The following is a 19,469-nucleotide window of genomic DNA, read 5'->3' as shown; positions in this document are numbered from 1 at the left end:
TCAGGACGTGTTAAAGTACTTTTTCGGAGGGTGGCCAAAACCGCGGTAGTCGGTGAGATGGCCAGTCCACTCGGTTGTTTACCCTAGTTTCGCACGGACTACAAGGAACGTAACCGCGGATACGACATCCACTAGTGATTGAGGCGTCCAGTGTATTTCGCCGTATTTAGGACTAGCCCCTGGACATTAATTACAGTCGTCCAAATAAATATTACTTAAAATTCTTGTTCAGCAGGTAAAACTGCATAGAAAAACCGCAACTGCCATAGTCTAGGCCGCCACGGAATAGTACCCTAGACCTACCGTTTTGAGGCTCTTTAGACTAGGGTAAACAACCGAATAGCCACCTGGTGACCACCTAGACCGTAGCGCGGTCACCTTCCCAAAAAATAACTTCATTACTTCCTGTAACCCAAGATAGACATCAGTTACAACAAACCAGCACCGTTAGAAACAACGCCTCAAGACCTCTACTGTCCTCTCGAAGTACTAAGCGTATTCTCCCAAGTCACAAATTAAGGACAATTTCTGATTAAACAGAGGTTGATGAAAGTCTAGCCATGCGCAGTGCTAACTTACCTCCATGACGCTTTTGAAATTATAACTTAAAACACCTTACATTTAGTAGAACATGGACTTGACGCCATCTCAATGTTTGCGGAGTCACTTGTGTAAACAAACTTCCCATTTCCTGTGCTAAATCCGCAAACCATTTGTACCCATAGACGTTGGTACACTTTCTTTACAACAATCTTAAACGATGATGAATCTGCAGCCAAGGAAACCTGGCGATTTTTCAGAAAAAAGAAGAGCTCGCCAATTAATTATTTGAATAATAAGTTAAACACCAGAATAAGGCCATGAATTGCATAAATTTATTGCGTATTTGACTTTGAAATGGGTCTTCTGTAGAAATTTGTAATATTTTCACTTACAATTTTGCCTCAAAACATTTCAAAAAGCTGAAGTTACACATTAATCAAGAAATCAGTGAATAGACAGAAAGTTCCTGTTATAGTTGGTAAAACCTTTTAAGCATAGCAACTTTGTTAAAAAAAAAAAAAAAAGCCAGTTGTGTTTATTGTTTCAGACCTGGATGACTTGTGACCTAGTGATTTTCCCAGTGTGCCAATTTTATATTTTGATTTTTATGTTAAATTTTATATCAGTTACTAGAACTTACATGATAAGTCTCATTTTAATTCTTTCAGAAACCACTCAACATGGAGACACAACAAACTTTTCAGAAGGAGGACGACAAATACTTCTCGGAGGAAAGCGAGTACTTACAACACAAAGTCCGACTTGCCCATAAGATTAATATGAGGTAGGTTATTCAATCTCATTTTAGTTTTGCATCTGCCCTTGTTTGTGACACCTCTTATTTGGTCTTTGGAATATTTCAAGAAAAAGCCAGAAGAGTATATTAAGATATAAGGAGTATTGAAGAGTAATAGACACCTTCCTACTTATGAATGAATTACATACTACATTTTGGATGGCCATTTGTATTTTGAATTGTTTGTAAACTGGTTACTGTACTCTTCTTGCCTATTTAATACAGTATGATATAAAATCGTGTAAAAACAAAGTTTGAACTTATGTGTGGCAAAGGCAAGCGGTGTGAACAATTTTAATATACTGTCCCCTTTGTTAATATCTGAATGTTTGTACTAATGAAGTGAGTATTATTGCATGAATTTGCATGAAAGTTGCTGAGATAATTGGATCTCTAATGAAAAGCTTCTCGTCCTATTATGTTCTCAATGCAAATACTACCTAACACACTTCCATAAAATGTACATTTATCTGCTGAGATACAGTACAGTTAATAATGTACATTGTTGTTCAGTCATTTTGAAATGATAGCCACATAAGACCTATTTGACATTAGTACGTACAGAATGCTTGATAGCTTGATAATAAAAACTTTTTAACTGTCAGCATATGCATTCAGAAAACATTTTAAAACTACCAGCATTTAGATTCAAATTTCAGAATCAGAAACAAGTCAAATATTCAAGTAGTACTGTATGTTGTACATTATTAGTTGCTAGATGAGCTCTCTCCAGTCTTTTATCTCTAAGGAAATTTTCTCCTGAATTTTGATATTGTTCATGAAAGCCCTACTTTCTCCATAACTTTATTGGCCTTCCCAGTGACTAATACTGTACCATTTCCATATCTATCACTTTGCCAAATGATTTCTCCTCATTCTTTATTATTACTTAACTTTCTAGTCTTCTAAATAATTTCTCCTGAACATGTTTTAGCTATTCGTGAATATCGGCGAGGCCTAAATTAATATGTGCATTCATTTTTTCATTAGAGTTTTAATTATCTTCAACATTGTTATTCTCTTTACTGTGTGCATGAGGAATAAGCATATTGCTTTTGCATTTTTATGTGTGCATGAGGAATAAGCATATTGCTTTTACATTTTGATGTGTGCATGAGGTATAAGCATATTGCTTTTGCATTTTGATGCGTGCATGAGGTATAAGCATATTGCTTTTGCATTTTGATGTGTGCATGAGGTATAAGCATAATGCACCCACATTTTGATTTGTTGTTGAATAGGGATGCTCCTCATTATTAATCAGCGTATGATACTTCTTTTGCAGCACTGCTTGTTGCTTGAATGTAAAATAATATTTTTCTTTAGCGATGTAGCTTCGGGAAAAGGTACTGTGTTTGAAATAGCAGAGGATCAAGATGACATGCCAGGGGACTCTGGGGACATGGATGATTTCTTTTGTGATGAATCCCTCATCAAAAGCTTGTCTCTTGGAGCTGGCAGTGGGATGTTTGAGGAAGAAGACAGTTTAAGTAATTTCCTTTTTCATTTTCTTTGAGAGTAGTCTGTAGCTTAACGTTTTCAATCTCTGTGTGTTTGCTAGTCGTATCTGTTCCAGAGGTAGAGCTGTGGTAAGTGGTATTTTATCCTTGTTAACTGTTGTCTGTCAAGTTAATATTCATTCTTAGTCTAATTTCAAAGCAGAATACTTTTTCTGCAATTTATAGTGGTCAGTTTAAAACAAACAAAAAAAGTAAAAAGAATTTTTCAGTAACAACTTAAAACATTCTGAAAATATGGCGCTGAGGTGGGATTTTGGACCTAAATCCTGCTATTTATCAGTAATTCATATACAAGTGCAAACCTCTGTTTTATGTAAAAAAAAAAAAATTAAATTGAAAAACTGTTAGAGCAGGCCATTAAGGACAATAAATCTAATTGGCATAATTGTCATGTATCATGTAATTTCTGACATGTAGGAACCATTTACAAGTGAAGACACTTTCATAAAAATTATTGCACAGACCTACATTGCCCTTTTCTCCTACCTGAAGGTTTCACCTGTTGTGTTTATGATGAACTTCTTTCTTCTGGTTTTTCATATCCAGTGTACGTTTTTTCAGCTCTGTATATATATATATATATATACACGTAACGTATACACATACATATATTTTCTTGACAGCCTTCTTAGAGTATTCTAACGTATAATCATCCACCCAGAAGTCTTTGGTATATACCAATTATCATATTTATGCTGTTATCTCTAAGCAGTGGGGAACTTACTTTAGGCAACTTTTGTTCTACTCACCATAATTTTCAGTGCCGTCAGTCTCTTGATACAGTCCTCCCCAGTTCTTCTGAGCATGTTGTGGAAGATTTTTTTATTTAGGAGCTAATGAACAATTTTGATATTCATTTTTCCTGTACTACAAGCCTGACTTCAAAGTGGCTTTAGATTGCAGTAACAAAATGAGGTAAAGGAGTCATTTGGTCCTTTGCTCCCCTCCTAGTAGGGCCAGCTTCCCCCCGGTAATGCTAGAGGTATCTCACTGGGTTGCTTGTTAATCTGGCACACTGTTTTCCCTTCTTGCAAGTAAACCACATTGGGATTTTCTTAACTGTCATCACTGAAATTGTTTTTACCTAAAATTCTTTTCTCGGTAGTTGTAATATAAGACAGATAAGATGCAGTAAATGGAAATTTTATACATTCAACTTACCTGTCAGATATATACATAGCTATTGACTCCGTCGCGCCGACAGAATTTCGAATTTTGCGCACACGCTACAGGTAGGTCAGGTGATCCACCGCGCTGCCGCTGGGTGGCAGGAATAGGAACCATTCCCGTTTTCCATCAGATTTTTTCTGTCGGCCATACTGGCAACATCGTTGTTGGTATCTCCGGCTGGATTTCGTTTTTGGATACAATTGATCATCATTTTGGACCCTTTGGTGACGTATTTGGATCGTTGTATTGGCATACGCTTTTTGTGGATCGTTATTTGGATTTTGGCTTGGAATTTTCATCATGATGTCTGATTCTGGAAGTGTGGTGAGAATGTGTGTGAATGAAGGGTGCAAGGTAAGAATGCCGAAAGCTTCGGTTGATCCTCACACTGTATGTAAAATATGCAGGAAGTATGAATGCTCGATGGATAACACTTGTCATGAATGTGAGAGTTTGAGTGCTGAAGGGTGGAAGTTTCTTAACTTCTTATTTAAAGAAATTAGAGAAAGACCAGTTAAGGAAGTCATCTTCCAAAACCAAGCCTAGCTCTCTATCTTCAAGTGGTTTGGTGAGTAATATTGTACCCTCTAACATTATGAACGCTCCTTGTAATATTTCAGGACCTTCTCCGAATGCAGATCCTACGGACTCTGCTTCGGAGATCGCAAGTCTTAAAGCTGCGCTTATGAAAATGGAGCATAAAATGGCTGCCATAGAAGGTAAGCAAAGTAGTGCTGTGGAAAGTGATGTGAATTTCCCCAGTGAAGTGGAGGAGGCGTCTGATTGGCTTCACAACGCTCCCAGGCCTAGACCTCTTTCAAGCTCCCAAGCCCAGAGGAGAAGGAATGTCAAAAGCCTTACGGAGGTTATGGAGGATCCCCACCAGTCAGAAGTCTCTTCGGCAGAATCTGTAACGTCACAGACTGCCAGAGAACGCATTAGAAAAAGCGTTCTACGTAAATGTTTTTCGTCTTCGGAGAATTCCTCACCTAAAAGAGGATGGAGATCAGCGAATCGTTCTCGTCCATTGAAGAGGATCTGGGAAGAATCGGGAATAAACTCGAGTCCGGAACGTTTTTCGGAGGATTCCCCGACGGAGATCAAGAAAGCAAAGGTTTTGGCTTCTCCCGCTAAGTCGTGGAGAATGGAGAAAGAATTCTCTCCTTCCTCTCGTTTAGACCAAAGAGAAGAAACGACTAAAATATTCAAAGATATGCAAGAGTCTATTGCTTCTCTAGTCGGGGTTCTTTCGAGAGATCCTCCAAGAAGAAAGGATGTTAATCTTCCTGTGAAGAAGTAAAAAAATCCTTACTATCAACCTCCCAGAAAAGAAGATTCTTCTTCGGATGAAGGGTCTATTTTTCACAGACCCGCGCGTTCGGGGCACGAGGCGCCAGCCAGGGGATGTTTTAGGGGAAAGGAAAGGGAGAGCTTCTAGATCTGTCAGTCTCTCTCCTTCTAGGAGTATTTCTCCTAAAGGGAATAAATCTACGGACAAAGACTCTCATAAAAGAGCTCGCTCTCTTTCTATGATGGAGTTGGACGAAGTGTCGGAGGAAGAAACCCCGAACAATGAGGGGGTATCTAATTACAAAGTGTTAGCCTCTCTTCTCCTGCAAGAATTTGGAGACTATCTAAGCCCTGCAGCTCCTCCTTCCCCAAAATCTCTGTTCTCGAGTACGAAGATTCCTAAATCTTCTTCGTATTTAAAAATGAAGCCAGCCATATCAATGAAGAAGGCTATTCAATCTTTAAATAATTGGATGAAGGTGAAGAAGGAGGCTCAAAAGACAGTTTTTTGCACTCCTCCATGTAAGCTCGGGGGTAATAGAGGAATATGGTACAGAACAGAGGAAGCGATGGGACTTATGCTTCCATCTTCCGCAGAGGCGGATTTTTCAAGCTTGGTTGAAGCATCGAGGAGACATGCTTTGAATACAGCTAAAGCATATTGGAGCATGTCAGAATTGGATCAGCACCTCAAGGGACTTTTCCATGTACTAGAAGTTTTTAACTTCTTGGATTGGTCCCTTGGAGTGCTGGCCAAGAAGGCAAATGAACCAACGTTTTAGAGCCTGAGGTGTTACATTGCATCTTATCCTGTATGGATAAGGCGGTTCAGGATGGTTCGGGAGAATTGTCATCTCTATTTGGAGCAGGAGTAGTGAAGAAGAGATCATTATTTGGTTCATTTCTAACCAAAGCGGTATCTCCTTCACAAAGGTCAGCTCTTTTATACGCTCCTCTCTCGGATCACCTGTTCCCTTCGCAATTGGTGAAGGAGATTTCTAAGTCTCTTGCTGAAAAGGCAACCCAAGATCTATTAGTACAATCCTCCAAGAAAACGAGACCAACAGTACCAGTGGCGAGGAAGACTACTCGTACTCCGGTAGTGCCCTTTCGGAGAGGTTCCACCTCTCGTCCTCCAACAAAAAGGAAGGCAGCAGAAAAGCGAGGAAGGTCCTCCTTTCGGTCTTTCAAGAGATCAAAGTAGCAGCGAAGTCCTCCAAACATCTGTAGGGGCCAGACTCCTAAACTTCTTAGGGGCTTGGGCGATAAGGAAAGCCGATCCTTGGACGCTAGCAGTCTTGGGGAAAGGTTACATTATACCTTTTCAGGACAGACCACCTTTGTCAAATTCCCCAAAGGAACTGTCGGCGAAGTACAAGGACCCTGTTCTGAGAGAGACACTTCTTCAGATGGTGATAGGAATGAAGGACAAAGAGGCAATAGAAGAGGTTCAGGATCCTTCCTCTCCGGGGTTTTACAACCGCCTGTTTTTAGTTCCAAAGGCATCCGGAGGATGGAGGCCAGTCTTGGACATGAGCATTCTGAACAAATATGTGGAAAAGAAAAAGTTCTCGATGGAGACTTCTGCCTCGGTACTTTCAGCCCTGCGAAGAGGAGACTGGATGGTCTCTCTAGACCTGCAGGATGCATATTTCCACGTTCCTATTCACCCGTCATCAAAGAAGTATCTCAGGTTTGTGATACAAGGGAAGGTCTACCAGTTCAGGGCCTTGTGCTTTGGCCTCTCCACGGCTCCACAGGTATTTACGTACCTGATGCGGAACGTAGCCAGATGGCTACACCTGGAAGGCATAAGCATCTCTCTTTACCTAGACGATTGGCTGATAAGAGCAAAATCCCAGGAACAATGTTTGGAGGATCTGAAGAAAACACTAGAATTTACAAAAGAGTTAGGACTTCTTGTGAATCTCGAGAAATCGCAGATGATCCCAAGTCAGGACTTAGTCTATTTGGGGATTCAGATGAATTCTCGGGATTTTCGGGTTTTTCCGTCCCAAGAAAGGATTCTTCGAGGGATTCAGAAAGTAACATCCTTCCTAAAGAAGGACAGGAGTTCAGCCAGGGAGTGGCTGAGCCTTCTAGGGACTCTTTCTTCCCTGGAACAATTTGTGTCCCTAGGAAGACTTCATCTAAGGCCTCTGCAATTCTTCCTAAAGAGATCTTGGACTTGGAAGAAGGGCCATCTGTCGGACATTTTCCGGTAACAATAGAGGTGAAGAAACACCTTAAGTGGTGGCTGCTCCCACTCAAAAAGAACGAGGGAGTGTCCTTAGAGGTTCGGAACCCAAACCAAATCTTGTTCTCAGACGCTTCAGAGACGGGATGGGGAGCGACTCTAGGGGCAAGAGAAGTCTCTGGCAAATGGAAGAAAGAGCAAAAGGATTGGCATATAAATGCCAAAGAGCTATATGCAGTGTTTCTGGCATTAAAATTCTTTGAGTCAGAAGTAAGAAATCAAGTGATTCAAGTCAACGCAGACAGCACCACGGCGTTGGCTTATATAAAAAAACAAGGGGGGACGCACTCGTTTTCCCTATTCGAGATAACGAAGGATCTGTTGTCATGGACGGAGGAGAGGAATATCACCCTCCTGACCAGATTTGTAAAAGGGGAAAGAAATGTCAGAGCAGACAGGCTCAGCAGGACAAACCAAGTTCTCCCCACGGAGTGGACTCTGCACGAGCAAGTCTGCCAAAGACTGTGGAACCTGTGGGGAAGGCCGCAGATAGATTTGTTTGCGACGTTCCTGTCAAAGAGAATAGAGAACTTCTGCTCCCTAGTAGAAGACCCGAGAGCGATAGCGGTGGATGCCATGCTACTGGAGTGGTCGGGACTCGACGCTTACGCTTTCCCTCCTTTCAAGTTGCTAGGAGTAGTGATGAAGAAGTTCGTAGCATCAACAGGGACGAGATTAACTCTCATCGCCCCGTTTTGGCCATCCCAAGATTGGTTCACAGAGGTACAGGAATGGACAGTAGACTACCCAAAATCTCTTCCAAACAGGATAGATCTTCTCAGACAACCCCACTTCGAGAGGTTCCATCAAAACCTCCCCGCTCTCGCTCTGACTGCCTTTCGACTATCGAAAGATTGGTCAGAGTGAGAGGCTTTTCAAGCAAGGCTTCGAAAGCAATTGCTAGAGCCCGAAGATCGTCAACTATTCGGGTCTACCAATCGAAGTGGGATGTGTTTAGAAGATGGTGTAGGAAGAATAAGCTGTCCTCCTCCAATACCTCTGTGACCAATATAGCAGATTTTCTGTTATTCCTGAGAGAGGAATCCAATCTTTCCGTGCCTACCATAAAGGGATACCGAAGTATGCTCTCAGCGGTATTTAGAAATAGAGGTTTAAACTTGGCAGAGGATAGAGATTTGCACGATCTGATAAGATCGTTTGAGACTTCAAAATCTATATCCGCTACTCCTCCAAGTTGGAAGCTGGATGTTGTGCTCAAATTCCTTACATCAGAAAAATTTGAACCTCCCGACCGTGCCTCGTTCAGAGATTGGACGAGAAAGTGCGTTTTTCTCATAGCCTTAGCGACGGCTAAGAGAATAAGTGAAATCCATGCCCTAGATTCTCGGGTGGGTTTTAAGAAAGACGCAGCCATCTGTTCTTTTCAAACTCTGTTTTTGGCAAAAAATGAGAACCCTTCGAAACCATGGCCAAGGAGTTTTGAAGTGAAAAGTCTTTCAACATTTGTGGGAGACGAAATTGAAAGAACTTTATGCCCAGTTAGAGCTCTTAGGTTCTATCTTAAAAAGAAAGAAGAGTTAAAAGCATGTAAACAAAGTCTATGGTGCGCAGTTCAGGACACGAAAAGACCAATGTCCAAGAATGCGCTAGCGTATTTTATTAGAAGTGTTATTATGGAGGCTCATAGCGATTGTGCAGAGGATTCCTTTAAAATATTACGAGTTAAGGCTCATGAGGTAAGAGCAGTGGCAACATCATTATCATTCCAAAAGAATATGTCCATGAAGGATATTATTAATGCGACCTATTGGAGATGCAACTCGGTATTCGCATCCCACTATCTTAGAGATGTTAAAATTACCTATGACAAGTGCTTCTCTGTAGGTCCTTTTGTGTCTACGGATACAGTGCTGGGACTGAGGAAACATACCGATCCTTAAACTTTTATTAAAAGTCTAATTTCTGGGCTCAGCTCGTGTCGCTGCGCGAAATATCCTTTAATCTATTATTTCTAGGGTAAATGTACTAACACATACCAGAGAATAAATAAAATAAAGAAAAAGGTCAGTATAACTGACTCGCTCACCCTCCAAGAGGGTGTCGGTATGAACACTATGGCGAGTGAGACCACTACCACGAGCCAAATGCCAATAGAATTCTCCCACTACAAAATCCCCCAAGAGGAGAGCCGTCCCACAGAGTGGGCAGCACTTACTACTACTTCTCCATCCCATGCTGCCGACTGCTGCGCCTCTGGTGGTCATCCTTTTCAGTTAGCGCACTCAGTTCACACGTGCCATTTTTTACTCGGTGTTTTTTGTGCCCTTTCCTTTGGATTTATTTACCATGGAGCGTGCAGCCATCGCAGCAGCTAAGTTAAGTACTCAGTGTTTATTGCTAATTGGTTTTTTCCGGCCCTGAGCCCGTATTTGCCGTTTTTTAGGTATAAATACGAACTCTAGGTCGGAAGCATGGCAGCATGGTTCTGCCTCGTGGTGGGTTCGTTCTGGGTCGCCCATACCCAGAACATCCCCTTACTTATGTACGCTCTATTTTAATTATCCGCTTTGTTTAGGGTACGGTCTACACGGTTTTGTCATGCATGCATGTCTTTTACCTTATGTAGGCTCCTTCCATCCAGACCCTAGCCACGGCTCTTAGTATCGGCCTCGGCTGGCTTTGAGTGGTAGACTTGCCTTCGAGTTAGTCGTACACTCCTGGATTTTTTCTCCTACTATATTGTTTTCTTTCTTTCATTTTGTTATTCATTTGAATTAATTATATGATATTTGTTAGGTTAGCTAGGCGTCTGGCTTGCTTAGCCTAGGTCATGGCCCATTGGGCCTATATACTACCGCTCTTCAGTTCGGTTGCTTCCCGATAGCATCTCTCTGATCAGTTGGTTATGTTTCTAGGCTTAGTTGTTGTTCTTATCGCCTCGTGGTCACTACGTGATCACGAGGCAGCCAGACGCCTGTCCAGTCACCTTCCCCCCCTCCCGCTCTTCTATAGAGTCGGGGGGTGGGTCGGTCTGCCCATGCTCGCTCCGCATACCCGAGCCTGCCTCCCTCTCTCCCCCCAGGCGGAGGGGGTAGAGGGACGGGACAGACCCAGACTGGTCTCGACCTCTCCGGCTTCTCGGTCCGGCCGGATGGTAAGGTGGGGGGGACTGGCCTTCCCCCCCTCCGTTGCTACCCCGTCGCTCCATTACTAGCCCGAGTCTGTATGTCCTCTTGCTCTTTCCCACCTTACTAGGGCTCCTTTACCACCGGAGTCCTGGCATCCAGCGGAAAGGTGCTAGTCCACCCAGCAGGGTGGACCGGAACATACAGTCGGTCCCTTCTAACCACTCCGTCTCGCTGAGTTACAACACTCCGCCACGCACTGGACTTAGTCCGGTACGTTCGAGTTTTTAGGTTTAAGATCTATTATGTTAAACTATTAAGTTTATCTTAAGTACCTTAAACCATCCCCCCTCCCTTCCTGTCTCACCGGATCCCTCCGGGGTTATAGCCTATTCAGGCGATTAAGGGAGGGGTTATGCCCAAATTTTTTCCGAGCTCCGGCATGCAACGGAGTTCTTCTGTCCTTTAGCCTGTAAGTGATAGTCTTTAAGATACTCATGTGTCTTTTCACTTACAGACCACCAACTGTGAGCATCCGGGATGCGCCGCCACACTTCAGGACCCATGTGGACACGAAGTTTGCCGGTCCCATGCTCCATGCGCGACTCCGCACGGGGACATCCAGGTCTGGTACCACGAGACGTGTACCATCTGTTACGATCTGGTGAGCCAGCTCTTAGACGGGGTAAGTATTCCAACTCCGGTATCTGGTCCTCATTTGTTATAGTGCTTAAGTTTTTACATTAATCACTCTAACTTAAGGAAAAATTCAGAGGGTCTTATAGCCCCTATAATTTTAAGTTACGCTTTAAGTTAGTTTTAGTTTTAAGTTATTCTTAAATCTAATCAATACCCTCTCTTCCAGGCTCCGGCTGTGAGTGATACCGCACTGGCAACCCTGCGGGCCTGGGTCGGCGGTTTCGGGAAGAACGCCGCCAAGGGTATGCCCTACATCCTTGAGAAGAGGTTGGCGGTACTAATCTTCCCCGGAGGCAAAGCGACAGGCTACGTCGACCCAGCAGAGGCGGCCCCGACTATCGCTTTCATCCAGCAACAGCTGGCTGCCTCGTTGACGGACCAAGGCCAGGACATCTCCTCGGAAGTCGCGACACTGGATATCAATGTGGAACCTATGGTAGGTGTAGACGACCTGTTGGTCGAGGTAGGTAAGTTGGACACCCAAGGGATACCCTTGGGTGCAACTGCTTCTTCTACTCCTGCAACCTCTCCATCCTTCCAAGGCTTTACGGGTAATGAATTATATTCTTCTCCTGACGCTTCAGTTAGACCCAAGGTCAAGGGTCAAGCAGTGAAATCCTTGACGAAGACGTCGTCGTCGTCTAAGAAGACGGCTTCGGCGTCATCCTCTTCTCGTAAGTCTCCGGCTAGGAATCCCGGAGCAGAGAGGTCTAAAGCTTCTGGGTCCGGCTCTAAGTCCTCGAGGAATAAATCCTCCAGGGAGAGATCTCACACTCCAGCGGAGTCGTCAGTTCCGTTACCCTTGGTTCCAGTTCAGGGCCACCCTTCCACCTCCGCAGCAGCTCCGGCTTTGGACGCCAACGCTGGTCTGTTACAACAGGTAGGCGATCTGGTTGGGTCTCTGAAAAATAGCATGGAACAAATGATCTCTCGGTTGTCGGATAGGATTACCTCTCAGGACAACATTATAGCCGGACTGAGCCAAGCTCCTCTAGCCTCTCCTCCACCTTTCAACACAGGTGGAGCCCAACTTCCCCCGTATGACTCTCTACCTCCGTTCTCAATGAACAACCCTTGGAGAGTAGCGTCATACGCCCCCTTCCAAGACGGGCTCATCTCTATCCCGGAATGTGGAACTCGGAGGATTGAGGACTTCGAGTTCTACCCGGAAGACCTTCAGCCTCCGTTCATCGGCTACGCCAGGCTCACCGCCTCAGCCATGACCCGGGATGATAAAGTACCAAAGGAGACAGTCCTCTATTCACGTGACCAGGCTCAGAGAGAATGGCTCAGGTGTCTAGAGGACATGGATTGTTCTAATACGAAAATCCAACCTTTCAAGAGTCCGTTTACGATCTTTACGATGGATGAGAGTACCCCGCTCCCTTTCCTGACAAAGATCGCGACATCTACCATTCCAGCAGCCCAGAAGGGGGATCCCATGCCTCAACTGAAGGAAGCAGATCCTACATCTCCTTTACTTCCTTCAGCCGGTGAATTGTGGGAAGACTTACCTAACACCTTCTCAGCTGGCAAACTCAAACCGGACTGTGCTATGGAGCAGTTTGGTGAGAAGCTACCTAGGCTTCCAGATAGCCTTATTCAGGCAGAATTCAATGCCAAATCGCGGTTAGCCAGGTCCATTAATTCCATGGCTATGACCGAGGTGGCTACCATTGCCTATGGGTCGGAACCGCTCTTCAAGCTTCTTACCAAATCTTTGACTCAAACGGTGCAGTCAGATATGTATGAGTTTGCCACTGCTAGGACGAATTGTAGGAAACATGTCCTACAAGAAGCAACTATTCGGCACGAGCCGAATAGGTTGCTTGCGTCAAGCATCTGGGGAGCAGACCTCTTCCCAGAAGCGATGGTGAAAGAGGTTCAGTCAGAGGCTACGAGATTGAACCAGAGCCTTAAGGACCGTTGGGGTCTTACGGCCAAAAGACGACAGGATCTAGCCGGTAAAGGTAAGGCTCAAAGGAAACCTAGACGTTTCCAGCCCTACCAGAAAAAGCAGCCACGCTTTTCTCAGCAAGTTCCGGCTGTTCCCTTAGTGCAAACAGCCCAACCTTCCACCTCAAAGGCTCAATCGCAGCCGATTTATGTTATCTCCCCTCAGCCTCAGCCCTCCACCTCTTACGCCCTCTCTCCAGCCTACAACCAGGTCTTCAAGGGTCAAGCTTCACAGAAGTATGACCGCTCGGGTAAGGGAGGCAGAGGGGGTAAGCGTCCCTTTCGTGGGAGAGGATCAGGAGGTCCCTTTAATAGGGGAAAGCATTTCAGGGGAGGCCGAGGAGGCTACCAGAACCAATGAGGAATTTCAGGTAGGAGGGAGGCTGTTTCACTTTCGCCACCGGTGGAACTTCAGCAAGTGGGCTCAGAGCATTGTGTCAAAAGGCCTGGGCTGGAGCTGGTTAGCGAACCCACCCCCATCCAGACCTTTCCGCCAACTTCCTTCCAAGGAATTGACGGAGTATGCGGAGGATCTCCTTCAGAAAGGAGCTATAGCGAGAGTCAAAAGGTTAAAATTTCAAGGACGCTTGTTCAGCGTGCCAAAGAAAGGCTCACAAAAAAGAAGGGTAATCTTAGACTTGTCCCGCTTAAACTTAGCCATTCGCTGCGACAAGTTCAAGATGCTCACGATCTCGCAGGTGCGGACCTTACTTCCCCGTGGGGCCGTCACCACCTCTATCGATCTTACAGACGCTTACTATCATCTCCCTATTGCAAGACACTTCCGTCCGTATCTGGGCTTCAAGATAGGAGACCAGACATTCTCCTTCAAGGTAGTTCCTTTCGGGCTCAACGTAGCACCCAGGGTGTTTACGAAGCTGGCGGAAGTAGTAGTTCAACAACTCAGATCGCAAGGGGTTATGGTAGTAGCGTATCTCGACGATTGGTTGATCTGGGCTTCAACAGTCGAGGAATGCAACAAAGCAACACTGAAAGTGATTCAGTTCCTGGAATATCTAGGCTTCAAGATAAACAGGACCAAGTCAAGACTCACTCCAGAGTCAAACTTTCAGTGGCTAGGCATTCAATGGAATCTATCCTCCCATACTCTGTCGATTCCATCATCCAAAAGGAAGGAAATAGCGAAGTCAGTCAAGCAATTTCTGAGTCACAAACTGGCATCAAGAAGATCTCAGGAAAGGATCCTGGGTTCTCTCCAGTTTGCATCAGTGACGAACATCCTAATGAAAGCCAAACTGAAAGACCTAACCAGAATCTGGCGCTCACGAGCAAATGTCAGGTCCAGGGACAAATTATCCTCAGCCCCTCTGATTCTAAAGAATCGACTCCGGCCGTGGGCGAAAGTCAAGAACTTGTCGATGTCAGTGCCCCTTCAGTTTCCTCCACCAGGGATCACCATCCACACAGACGCTTCAGTAAGCGGTTGGGGAGGATATTCCCAGTTCAAGAAGGTTCAAGGAACGTGGTCACCTCAGTTCCGTCAGTTCCATATAAACGTACTGGAAGCAATGGCAGTGTTCTTGACTCTAAAAAGGTTACGTCCGCCAAAGTACTCCCACATAAAGCTAGTCCTGGACAGCGCAGTGGTAGTACATTGTGTAAACAGAGGAGGCTCCAAGTCACGTCATCTAAATCATGTCATGATAGCCATCTTCTCCCTGGCGGACAAGTTCAGTTGGCATCTCTCCTCCACTCATATAGCTGGAGTGAGAAACGTCATAGCAGATGCTCTATCCCAATCAGTACCTCTAGAGTCGGAATGGTCACTGGACAACAGTTCGTTCCAATGGATTCTTCAGAGAGTTCCAGGTCTACAGGTGGATCTCTTCGCATCTCAAGCGAACCACAAACTCCCGTGTTATGTGGCCCCCAACCTGGACCCTCTGGCCTATGCCACGGACGCCCTGGCTCTAAACTGGAACAACTGGGAGAAGATTTATGTCTTTCCTCCAGTGAATCTTCTCATGAAGGTCTTAAACAAACTCAGGACATTCAAGGGTCAAGTGGCTCTAGTAGCCCCAGACTGGCCGAAGAGCAATTGGTACCCTCTCATTCTGGAACTGGGTCTTCGCCCTCTTCGGATCCCCAATCCCAGGCTCTCCCAGTCAGTACAAACGAAGACTGTGTTCGCTTCCTCAGGGATTCTAAAAACCCTAACTTTATGGATTTCATGAAGTTTGCAGCGAAAAGGGATGCGAATATTGACCCTCAGAATATTCTCTTCTTGGAATCCGATAAGAGAGATTCAACTTTGAGACAATATGATGCTGCTGTCAAAAAGTTAGCAACCTTCCTGAAAGAATCAGATATTAGGATCATGACAATCAATTCAGCTATATCCTTTTTCAGATCCTTATTTGAAAAAGGCTTAGCAGCTAGCACAATTACGACAAACAAGTCAGCCTTGAAAAAGATTTTTCAATTTGGGTTCGGCATAGATTTGACAGATTCCTACTTCTCGTCTATTCCCAAGGCGTGTGCTAGACTTAGACCTTCTGTAAGGCCTACGTCAGTATCATGGTTCTTAAACGATGTTCTAAAGCTGGCTTCAGAAACCAATAATGACACATGCTCGTTTATAATGCTCTTAAGAAAAACCCTATTTTTATTAAGCTTGGCCTCAGGAGCTAGAATTTCAGAACTGTCGGCTTTATCCAGAGATCCGGATCATATTCAGTTCCTTCCCACAGGGGAAGTGCATAACTTTCTCCGGAACGTAGCTTTATAGCTAAGAATGAAGATCCTTTGATGAGGTGGGAACCATGGAAGGTACTACCCCTTCCACAAGATGTATCTCTTTGCCCAGTTTCAGCCTTACGAGCCTTTCTATCTAGGACCTCCTCATCCTCATCGGGTCCTCTCTTTAAAAGAGAAAAAGGTGGCACTTTATCTATTAAAGGCATCAGGCAACAAATCCTGTACTTCATTAAACAAGCCAATCCTGACTCTCCCAAAAGCACATGATGTCAGGGCAGTAGCCACCTCAATTAACTATTTCCAACATATGAACTTCGATGAGTTGAAAAAGTATACTGGATGGAAATCGCCGACAGTCTTCAAACGTCATTACTTAAAGTCCTTGGAAGCTCTGAAATTTTCAGCAGTTGCAGCGGGGAACATAGTTTCCCCTGACTCTGACTAATCTTTAGTAGAAGATCCAGTCCTCCTTTCTACCTGCCTCACCCAACAGTTCGTCTATTCCTGCCTGGTTCATTTACGGTCACCTTGTGTCTTAGCTGCTTTTATGATGTTGTGGTGGGTGTCCCTTATTTTTTTTGCTAGACACTCACAGGTGATGATGGATATTGATCTCGTGGATGTCATCTCCTTATTTTTATGCTAGGAGATACATCTTATTGTAATGGTTACGGGTTTTGTATATTAAGTCATATACATTCCTTTATATATTATTATTGTTGAGTTTGTTTTGTTCAACTTATTATGTTAATTGCTCTAGAAATTTTTGATACATAGCTTTACACAGATACCATTTGGGTACATATATGACATATCACTCCTGTATATATGTAAATTACCTTAAGTTAAGAAATATTTTTAGAATTAAGTGTAATTTAAGCAATATTTCTATTTTGTATCACTGTGTATATGTATCTTTATTAGCAATTATATTCTTTTACTTTTATTTTATCTTTAATTGAGACCTCTTTTTATTTTTGTTGTTTTTGTTTACAAACTTGTGCTATTTCTCTGGTACGATTTCGCGCAGCGACACGAGCTGAGCCCAGAAAAGGGATTTTGACGTAAGGAAAAATCTATTTCTGGGCGATTGGCTCGTGTCGCCAGCGAAATCCCGCCCTACCCATCCCATCGCCAAGATTGTCTGCTAACTTCAGGATGGCCACCAGAGGCGCAGCAGTCGGCAGCATGGGATGGAGTAGTAGTAGTAAGTGCTGCCCACTCTGTGGGACGGCTCTCCTCTTGGGGGATTTTGTAGTGGGAGAATTCTATTGGCATTTGGCTCGTGGTAGTGGTCTCACTCGCCATAGTGTTCATACCGACACCCTCTTGGAGGGTGAGCGAGTCAGTTATACTGACCTTTTTCTTTATTTTATTTATTCTCTGGTATGTGTTAGTACATTTACCCTAGAAATAATAGATTAAAGGATATTTCGCTGGCGACACGAGCCAATCGCCCAGAAATAGATTTTTCCTTACGTCAAAATCCCTTATTTCCATACCATACCTTTGGGATGGGCTCTTACTTTCTTACCTAACGGCTAGTTGTTGCACAGGCGGCCATGGCCTTGTTTAGGTAAGGAACTGTGAGTTTATCTTACAGGATAAGCTTGGATAGAAATGGTGTCTTTGATTACGTAGATCTCCACTATTTGAGGCGGGTTTTTGTGTTACTACTGGTAAAAGTGCTTGGTGTCGCACAGGCGGCCGTAGCCCTTGCCTAGTTAAGGAACTCCCAGAAATGTGCCTTTTAAACGGAGTAGTATTAAAGACATTGTCTAAATTCGTACATGAACCTCACCTTTTGAGACAGTATCAGGATTTTCTGCTGGCAGGAGTACTTGGTGTCGCACAGGCGGCCTTTGGTGCTTTTGACAGTATGAGAATGTGAATAGGTCTTACAAGCGAGGTAGTACAAATTGAAATTATTTTTGTTTATTTTTATTTATTTTTCATAAAAAATTAGGTGTAAAGTGATTGTGATTGAGTTTTTTGGTTGTTTGCAAGGAGTTCGGGGATGACTTCTTGCAATCTTAGAAACAACATTTGGTTAGGTTAAGGTGATCGGGATCGGGATTGTGCTCCTTAGAAAAAAGGTTCTTGTCATATAAGTGGATTGAAACCCTTTGACATAGCCCTTATAGGATCGGCCAAGTAAGTGGATAAGACCCCTTTGGCAGACCTACAAGAACTCTTAGCAATAGATCAATATCTCGCTGAGGCTCTTGAGACTAAGCAGACTCCTGGGCATTAACCATGAAGTCTTCAGTCTAAACAGGTAGGAACCAAGGTTTTATTTTATTATTACCTACAACGATTGTTGTGATTACTGTTAAATCAGTTATTAGCTGTCTTTACCCTCCTCCAATGGTGTGAATCAGCTATGTATATATCTGACAGGTAAGTTGAATGTATAAAAATGATATTGTTATGATACAATAAAGTTTTATACATACTTACCTGGCAGATATATACAATTAAATTACCCACCCAGCCTCCCCTCAGGAGACAGATGGTGTAGAAAAAATCTGATGGAAAACGGGAATGGTTCCTATTCCTGCCATCCAGCGGCAGCGCGGTGGATCACCTGACCTACCTGTAGCGTGTGCGCGAAATTCGAAATTCTGTCGGCGCGACGGAGTCAATAGCTATGTATATATCTGCCAGGTAAGTAAGTATAAAACTTTATTGTATCATAACAATATCATTTTACATCAGATTGCGCTGTAAGCATGTTTTTTTATCTTCCTCCACCTTTTAAAACATTTCATATTTTCTTTTTCTTTTTCCTTTTATCATGTGTACTTTGATGCATCAACATAGAACTTTGGTATACAAAGCTGGAGCTTTTTGAATGACTAAAGAACCTTGTAAGCAAAAAAGTCCCTGTATCCTTATCATTTCTGCATATAATTTTCCCTATTTAGTAATTCATTTTGCTTCCATTCATTAACTTATATAAATTTAAATACTTTTGATTATATTTTTAGTGTAAGGGTAATTTAAGAACATTTATGGAAATTTGTTTTTCTTATGAAAAATTGGCTTATAGTTCTGCCATGATTTGGTTTCTATTTCACATACTGAATAATAATTCCTTAAAAAGCTATCATTCTTTTTAATGCATATATTGTAGATTCAGATGATAATGCTGAACCATTTGAAAAGCTGGCACTCAAGATGGAAGATGTTAGTGGAGATGGTGGAGTTCTCAAAATGGTTAGTAAGCATGCTGTGCTATTTTTCTTATTTTGATATACTGCCAAGAATGTTTGTACGCATACTGTTCTTCATTTTGAAAAATAAATTTTAGGTTATTAAAGTGTTACCAATACCTGTTTGGGCCCGTATTGACAGATGAGTATTGATATTATTCAGGATGAATCTTACATATTGTTGAAGATAGCATATATCTCTGAGCCGACAGGCGTGGA

General features: G+C 43.3%; 1 protein-coding gene across 4 annotated transcripts in view; it reads left to right on the top strand.

The window, feature by feature from the left end:
* Window positions 1-19,469, top strand: part of LOC135226394 (inactive peptidyl-prolyl cis-trans isomerase FKBP6-like) — a 125,005-nt gene that overhangs the window by 96,132 nt on the left and 9,404 nt on the right. For all 4 annotated transcript variants that reach the window (XM_064265878.1, XM_064265880.1, XM_064265877.1 and 1 more), the window contains exons 2-4: window positions 1,212-1,327; window positions 2,666-2,829; window positions 19,172-19,254. In XM_064265878.1, the coding sequence (XP_064121948.1) occupies window positions 1,224-1,327; window positions 2,666-2,829; window positions 19,172-19,254 (351 nt within the window). In that variant the 5' untranslated portion in view covers window positions 1,212-1,223. The remainder of the gene's footprint in view (window positions 1-1,211; window positions 1,328-2,665; window positions 2,830-19,171; window positions 19,255-19,469) is intronic.

The sequence above is a fragment of the Macrobrachium nipponense genome, chromosome 14, assembly GCF_015104395.2.
Source record: "Macrobrachium nipponense isolate FS-2020 chromosome 14, ASM1510439v2, whole genome shotgun sequence".
NCBI lineage: Eukaryota > Metazoa > Arthropoda > Malacostraca > Decapoda > Palaemonidae > Macrobrachium > Macrobrachium nipponense.
The sequence above is the reverse complement of the archived record's forward strand: the minus strand, read 5'-3'. Positions and strand labels throughout refer to the sequence as shown.